We start from the raw sequence: 8,029 nt of genomic DNA on the forward strand, positions 1-8,029 counted from the left end.
TGTATTCAGTCTAGTGTTTTTGTAAGCTTCAAAAAATGCTTGAATAATGAGCCGTAAAGTATGTGTTGATCTGAAATATAAATGCCGTTTTGATTAGAAACAGCAGTGCCAGTGCGGGAGACGTCACATCAGAGGATACTGACGACCTCAGCGCTGCGGTACAGGACGCAGAGATCTGCCTGCTGAAATCTGGAGAACTGACGTAAGTTTCTGTGAAAGTTACACCTGAAAGCCACAAGTGTAGTTGCATTTTGTGAGGTCAAATGTTTTGTTTGGGTTTCTAATTTTCAGAAGAAGTTTCTCTTGTCTTTTTGTGATAAAAGTGTTGAACTACATTCTAAAAGGGAACTGAAAAATGAAGCAAATCTGGTTTGGGGGTTATCAACTTCTCTAAATATTGTGCAGTACATGTTGCAGATCCACAGTTTCACTTCTGGTGTAACCTGGAGCTGGTTTGTTCAGGCTGTGTGGAAACTTTCTGCTGTTAGCACTGTTTTTCAGTTACAGTGTTAAAGAACACACCTTTGATAAGGTCGAAAACTGTAAACAGGACTTTGAATTTCAACATTTTAAAGGGAAACAGTCTATTTATAGATTCAGGGAATGCACTACTTCAAACGTGTAAACATGGTATAAAGCGAGTCATATAACGAGATGATTTATGCCACTCAGTGAGCGTCAGATGGAACCAGTCAAGATTAAAATGATTCAAAAAGAGTGAAGTGAAATTCCAGACTTTTGTAATCATTTTCTCATCACCACAAGGGGTGAGCAGCTCAAGGTTGCTTGCTAGCCGCACACTGCTAGTATTATTCTTCTTGTTATCAATCGATCTGACAGCTGATCAATGAAGGTTTGGTCTGTAGGATTTCAGACGTTTCTCATTTCCAAGATAACTTTTTCAAATTCCTTTTTAATCAGAAAAGAAATGTTGCAATGTGAGCTTGTGTTTTTGCACGTCAATCTTTTCAGCTCTACAGAGATTTATGGAATTCTGCAGAAATCTTCAACATACCGTAGTTTTTGGGTCATAAGCCGCTACTTTTTTCCCACACTGTGAACACTGCAGCTTATACTGACATGTGGCTAATGCATCTTTTTTTTTTCATGCGGCCAAAAACATTTTGCCTGGTAACAGAAGACCAATAAAATTGATAAGTAGTATACACAGTGGGGCAAAAAAGTATTTAGTCAGCTACCGATTGTGCAAGTTCCCCCACTTAAAATGATGACAGAGGTCAGTAATTTGCACCAGAGGTACACTTCAACTGTGAGAGACAGAATGTGAAAAAAAAATCCATGAATCCACATGGTAGGATTTGTAAAGAATTTATTCGTAAATTAGGGTGGAAAATAAGTATTTGGTCACCTCAAACAAGGAAAATCTCTGGCTCTCACAGACCTGTAACGTCTTCTGTAAGAAGCTTTTCTGTCCCCCACTCGTTACCTGTATGAATGGCACCTGTTTGAACTCATCATCTGTATAAAAGACACCTGTCCACAGCCTCAAACAGTCAGACTCCAAACTCCGCCATGGCCAAGACCAAAGAGCTTTCGAAGGACACCAGGAAAAGTATTGTAGACCTGCACCAGACTGGAAAGAGTGAATCTACAATAGGCAAGCAGCTTGGTGTGAAAAAATCAACTGTGGGAGCAATCATCAGAAAATGGAAGACATACAAGACCACTGATAATCTCCCTCGATCTGGGGCTCCACGCAAGATCTCATCCCGTGGGGTCAAAATGATCATGAGAACGGTGAGCAAAGATCCCAGAACCACACGGGGGGACCTGGTGAATGACCTGCAGAGAGCCGGGACCAAAGTAACAAAGGTCACCATCAGTAACACACTACAACGGCAGGGAATCAAATCCCGCAGTGCCAGACGTGTTCCGCTGCTGAAGCCAGTGCATGTCCAGGCCCGTCTGAAGTTTGCCAGAGAGCACATGGATGATACAGCAGAGGATTGGGAGAATGTCATGTGGTCAGATGAAACCAAAGTAGAACTTTTTGGTATAAACTCAACTCGTCGTGTTTGGAGGAAGAAGAACACTGAGTTGCATCCCAAGAACACCATACCTACTGTGAAGCATGGGGGTGGAAACATCATGCTATGGGGCTGTTTTTCTGCCAAGGGGACAGGACGACTGATCCGTGTTAAGGACAGAATGAATGGGGCCATGTATCGTGAGATTTTGAGCCAAAACCTCCTTCCATCAGTGAGAACTTTGAAGATGAAACGAGGCTGGGTCTTCCAACATGACAATGATCCAAAACACACCGCCCGGGCAACAAAGGAGTGGCTCCGTAAGAAGCATTTGAAAGTCCTGGAGTGGCCTAGCCAGTCTCCAGACCTCAACCCCATAGAAAATCTGTGGCGGGAGTTGAAAGTCCGTGTTGCTCGGCGACAGCCCCAAAACATCACTGCTCTCGAGAAGATCTGCATGGAGGAATGGGCCAAAATACCAGCTACTGTGTGTGCAAACCTGGTAAAGACCTATAGTAAACGTTTGACCTCTGTTATTGCCAACAAAGGTTATGTTACAAAGTATTGAGTTGTATTTTTGTTATTGACCAAATACTTATTTTCCACCCTGATTTATGAATAAATTCTTTACAAATCCTACCATGTGGATTCATGGATTTTTTTTTTTTTCACATTCTGTCTCTCACAGTTGAAGTGTACCTCTGGTGCAAATTACTGACCTCTGTCATCATTTTAGGTGGGGGAACTTGCACAATCGGTGGCTAACTAAATACTTTTTTGCCCCACTGTATACGGTATATATTTTTACCGGTTGTTAAGAGACATTGTAAAAAAACCATAAGCAACGTAATTTGTGTGTTACGATACGTACGTGTACTTAAAGGTAGCCGTGTTACAGGCGCTGTTCGAGGAAAAGAAGCATTTGCAGTATGAATTTTTGTATGTTACCATAACGTTTATGTTACCATAACGTTTATGTTACCATAACGTTTATGTTACCATGTTTATGTTACTTTACGGATTAAATTAAACGTTAAAAGTCCTCACATGTAATATTTCTGTGTAAATATCTCATATTACAGGTGAAATGCATACGGCTTAAAATCCGGTGGGCCTGTACAAGTACAAAATTTATTTTCTTTCTAAAATTAGAGCATGCAGCTTTTAATCAGGTGCGCTCTGTAGTCCGGGAATCACGGTACTTCTTATTACCACTGTGTTTTGAGAAATGTTAGCGTTTTAGCTGCTCTCAACCTGCTGCAAATTCAGTCATGTAGCATAAGATACCAGCCAACTATATTTGTAATTAATATTTTTTACAGTTTAACAGAAATATGACCCTGAAGTTACTTATTCTAGCTCATTAACAGTAAATGTGGTGTGTTTCTTAAGGTGTTTGATAGATATCGGAATACTTTTTTGTGCACAGTGACTGGATAAACTGAAAAAAAACCTGAAAAATATCAAGTAAATTGGAAATTAGGATTTTGTTTAAAAAATGGATAAATGATATGGGATTAAACTGGGTTGGGTACTGCAGTGCCACTGTTTCAGCGTGAAATGTTTCGTTCCACATGCTGCAGGTTCTCTGTGCACTTCACGGTGGATGACATCGCAGCGTTTGGCGACAGCCCCCGAGAGCTCTTCATCAAATCCAGCTGTTACAGCACCATCCCCATCACCATGAGCAACCGTGGTCCTACCGTGTCCTGGACCTTCACATCTGAACCAAAGAGCATCTCCTTCAGTGTGGTCTACAGGGAGAGCACTGAGACTCCACTGGAACAAGCCAAGGTGAGAGCCCAGCATGTGTATAACCATGGGTGAAGGACACGTCCTCACAGAGATACATTTCCATCCAATTCCATTCCAATAAAGTGGATTTATTCAACTGTAAACCGATCTCCAAAGGAATATAAACTCACCAGTGAACATTAACGTGAACATTTGATCTCATTTGATAGTTGTAAAATGAAAAGGGTAAGCAATATGAAAGAATAGAATTGATCTACAGAAAACAGTCGCTCGCATATGCAGCTCATCACAACACTGGGTTTGTTGGTTATCTTTCAAACTGATTTTTTTTAGCACTGACTCAGTCTCAGTGTTCTTGGTGTTCAACAAACACAATTTAACAGCTGCTGAACGCAGTGGAGCATTCAGCAGCTAAATAGCCAGATGTTCCCCTCAGGAGAGGATAGTGACCAAAAGGCACTACTGCCGTGACTACCGCCACACAAACATGACTCCAAATGAATAGTAATGGATGTGTTAATAGCCAACCTTTAACACTGATGCGATATGAAAATCAATCTGCTAGTCTGATGTCTTAGAATATGGAGGACTTCCTGTGCTTGCAGCAGTTGTCGGGGCTAAGCTTTCAGGTCATTACTTACAAATGAAAATTAATTTAAAAAAATTAAAACGCTGTCAGACGATAGCTGACTGTTTCAGATGTTTTCTGGCAAATGCCGCCATTTTTTTGCTTTCTATACAGATCGTTCACCTATGTGCATCCAAAGCCCGCTCAAACCTGATTGGTCAGTGTTTCCCGTTTAAATTCTGGCACTGATGGGTTGACATATACACAGATGTGCATACGGGTATATGTACACATGCTTTTGTATATCGTTAGCTTCATAGCATAATTGCCTAAGTCATTTGACTAAGTCAATGACTTAGGCACTTATGCTATGAAGCTAACGATATAGTTTTGTATTTTTACTTTTGTTTTTTTTTTTATTTTGGATATGTTTTTTCTATTTGCCAGGCAGTCAATGACAGATAAACTGTACATGTATAGTTTACAGTTTATAGTTTACAGTTTAGAGATTGTTTATATAGTGTAACCTTAATAATACCGTGGATGTGTATTTAGCCTAACCGTCTAACCACCAGTGATTGAAGTAAAAGTTTGTGTCAGTTTATTTCATCAAAGTCATCAAAACACCTCAGACTGCTGCAGGATTTTTCCTAAATATTTATTAGCAATAAATCAAGTCAGAGAGGGACAAGCGGCCTTTCCCAGCCTGCTGATAGTGTGGGGCTGTATTCTGTGACCCCTGATGTAATATGCAGTGTGCATGCAGAAGCAACTAAATTATTCAGTTCATATTTCCTCAGTGATAAAGCAGAGCTAATATTTTATTCTACTGTGGTTCTTATGCAGCCGTAGCAGAGCCGCCCACTGTGTAAGCTGCCCGGCAACAAACATAAAAATGTGTCAGGACAGGGTTAAAAAAGGTCACGGAGCAGTGGAGAAAGTCCGACAGCTTTTCTGCACATTTATTGGGATTTAGATTCAGTAAGCTGATTCTGAATTGGTTTCACAGTTGGTAAAATGTTGCCTCCTGTTGCCATCTTGTGTACACAGAAGAAATCCTTAACCCGGATTTCTCTCCTTTGCTCTCTGCAGGTTTTGATCCCTCTGACCCGTTGTAACTCCCACAAGGAGACAATACAGGGGGAACTAAAAGTCAGAAATCCTGGAGAATACACACTTATCTTTGACAATTCCTTCTCCAGGTTAGTCACGCTGTGCTCTAAACAACAACTGTTCAGAATAAGACTGAACAAAGCAGAACATAAAGCCTTTTCTCTCTCTCCTGTTTGTCAGGTTCATCTCTAAGAAAGTGCTGTATCATCTGAGTCTAGACAAGCCTGTGGTCTACGATGGAACCGACCTCCTCTGAGTGTGGCAGGAGCAGCACGAGGATGTGTAACACTGACTTTTTCAAACTGTCAAGGCTGTTTAAGCGCATAGGTATCACTTCAGAGTCTTCTGATGCTGAGCAGCCTCAGCGGAAAGGTCACAGCATTAAAACACATAAGTAAATAACAATATTACACTACGGTATGTCAGCATGCACTTTTATGAAAGCTAGTTTAAATATACATAAGGAAGGATATCCAAAGTTCAGGCGCTTTCGTATTTGAATGTGACCGCTTAATGTGTGTGTCAGTTAAAATCTTCTTTTCATAGTATGAGAAGTTTTATGTTTTGATATCCAAAAGTATCAAAATCAAACAAAAAGGGTTGAGAAAGTGTTTATATACACTTTAAAAAAAAAACAGGGAGGGATGTGGGGTGTTGCGTAAATAAGATAAAAATTCTTTATGAGAAAAAAAATAATATACAGTAATAATTGTAGTACATTGTTCCCAGAAAAGCTCTGACTGCTGGCAAACACATGCGATTGAGTCATAATCAAACAGGGAGCCTCTTGTTGTGAAAGCGTCTGTGGTTGCAAGCTGAGATCAAATCTAATCACTTGATTTATTAACGGTAACTTTGATTGTAAAACTTTTCAGTGGAAGAATTCAACTCTGATGTTAACAGAGTCTTAACTGACGCATCAGTGGACATTAATGCTGCGGTAGAATGAGCCCAGCAGTCCTTTCACATATCTTTCTTACTGTTGCCTTTTCAGCTGTCAGAAATTAGATGAAATGGATGTGTTGCAATCATGACGAAGCTTAAATGGAAGAAACAGAACCACAGGAAGAACCCGGAAAGCATTTGGTTTTATTTATCTTGAGTAAACAGGCTTTATTTCAGTGCTTTGTCTCTAGTGGTTGCAGCTGAAGACAGAGGGGAATGTGGCTGCTTGGGTTCTGTGCATGCAAACATTAAGAGTGTGTGCAAGCTTTCCCATCTTCATTACGCACATATCAAAATGTAAGTTTCAGTGCTTCAGTATTTAGTTGTTTTTCCCCATCAGTTTAACCATCACTCTTGATGGTTTTACATTTAAAGTGAGCAAAAATGGGACAAATTCTCATGAAAAGCACAAAGCTGTTACTGTCTCTAGAAAGAAAAAAGAATCATCTTTAGAATGATTTTCTTGGGGTTTTTTTATGCTTTTGCTGTGTAATGTTCTGGATGAGTTAATTAGAGTGTTTTGTTATGAGAAATGTGCAAAACCTGCAGTGTGTCAAACAGAAAACACGAGCCTCAGCCTTTAAATCACACAAGTCCAAAAATTCTGTTACTTTAATACTTGAATTTTTTCATATGTGGACCTTTAAAAGGTTTAATGTGGAAGATGATCCAAGTTTTCAATCAGCAATCCTCTCAGTGTCTCATCATTTAACAATACTGACAGAGTAACATTGATTTAACTGCTTTGCTCTATCCAGAGGTTTTACAAAATCTCTTCCACCATTTTAAACCCATTTTGTAATTTATGTTGTGAAGAACTGACAGGAGAAAAGAAAATAAGGAAAAATGCTAATTGATTTTTATACATCCGCTCATTAAGAGTGACAAGTTGCCAAATATATTTTACAATTCTTAAATGGGAGTTTCTATTTAAAGACACTGCGACATGACTGCTGTATAATGCACTTTGTGAAAGGGCTTTTTGTCGATATGTATCCCATGAGCCTTTGTGCCAGATGATGAATGAGGTTTTTTTCTCCTCCATATGTAGGCAGTGTTTGATTGTAGATGTTTACAGCTGGATTTACCAGAGGGAATCTGCCGGCACGTCTTATGAGAACTAAATATTTATACTAGAAATGATGTACGTTTATGGTTAATAAATAAGGATTGTGTGATGAATGTGTGGTTGCATTTTAATCTGAAGCATATCACTGTGATGTATTTGATGGTCACATTGTTTTTTAGCCACACTGGTCTGTGGATGTCAATCTGCTCACGATGGAAGTGTCTCGACAACCACCAGAAGAGCTACCATGCACATTCACGCATGTACGGTTTGCAGAGGAGCAATTCAGCTGAATTTGCTGAAGGTTGTGAGGTTAACAAGGAGTAAAAGCTAGCCTGATGTTAAAATCCCCAACTGTGAAGCATTAGAAGGCATGTTTACAGAAAGTAGTTTTGGCCTATATAGATAGTTTCCCCTTCATAGATGCTCTGTGGGGGGTGATTTTTGCTTGTAATCTCAGAGGAGCTACGGTGTAAACAACAGGGTTTCAGTGCTGGAGCTGATACAGTGATTATCGTGGGGAACGTTTGATGAGCTCGGTGAGCTGATTAAGACCAGAGGGAACTCAGTGAGTTTGATGCGCTCCATGCG

General features: G+C 39.9%; 1 protein-coding gene across 1 annotated transcript in view; it reads left to right on the top strand.

Moving 5' to 3' along the window:
• Window positions 1-7,529, top strand: part of fyco1b (FYVE and coiled-coil domain autophagy adaptor 1b) — a 30,488-nt gene extending 22,959 nt beyond the window's left edge. The window contains exons 15-18 of the mRNA XM_085378252.1: window positions 98-202; window positions 3,572-3,782; window positions 5,404-5,513; window positions 5,605-7,529. Coding sequence (XP_085234378.1) covers window positions 98-202; window positions 3,572-3,782; window positions 5,404-5,513; window positions 5,605-5,680 — 502 coding nt within the window. The 3' untranslated portion in view covers window positions 5,681-7,529. The remainder of the gene's footprint in view (window positions 1-97; window positions 203-3,571; window positions 3,783-5,403; window positions 5,514-5,604) is intronic.
• The last annotated feature ends 500 nt before the right edge of the window (window positions 7,530-8,029 follow it).

This window comes from Diplotaxodon limnothrissa, linkage group LG18 (assembly GCF_057381915.1).
Source record: "Diplotaxodon limnothrissa isolate DT_005_m linkage group LG18, D_limnothrissa_male_GT1.1, whole genome shotgun sequence".
In the NCBI taxonomy this organism is placed as follows: Eukaryota; Metazoa; Chordata; class Actinopteri; order Cichliformes; family Cichlidae; genus Diplotaxodon; species Diplotaxodon limnothrissa.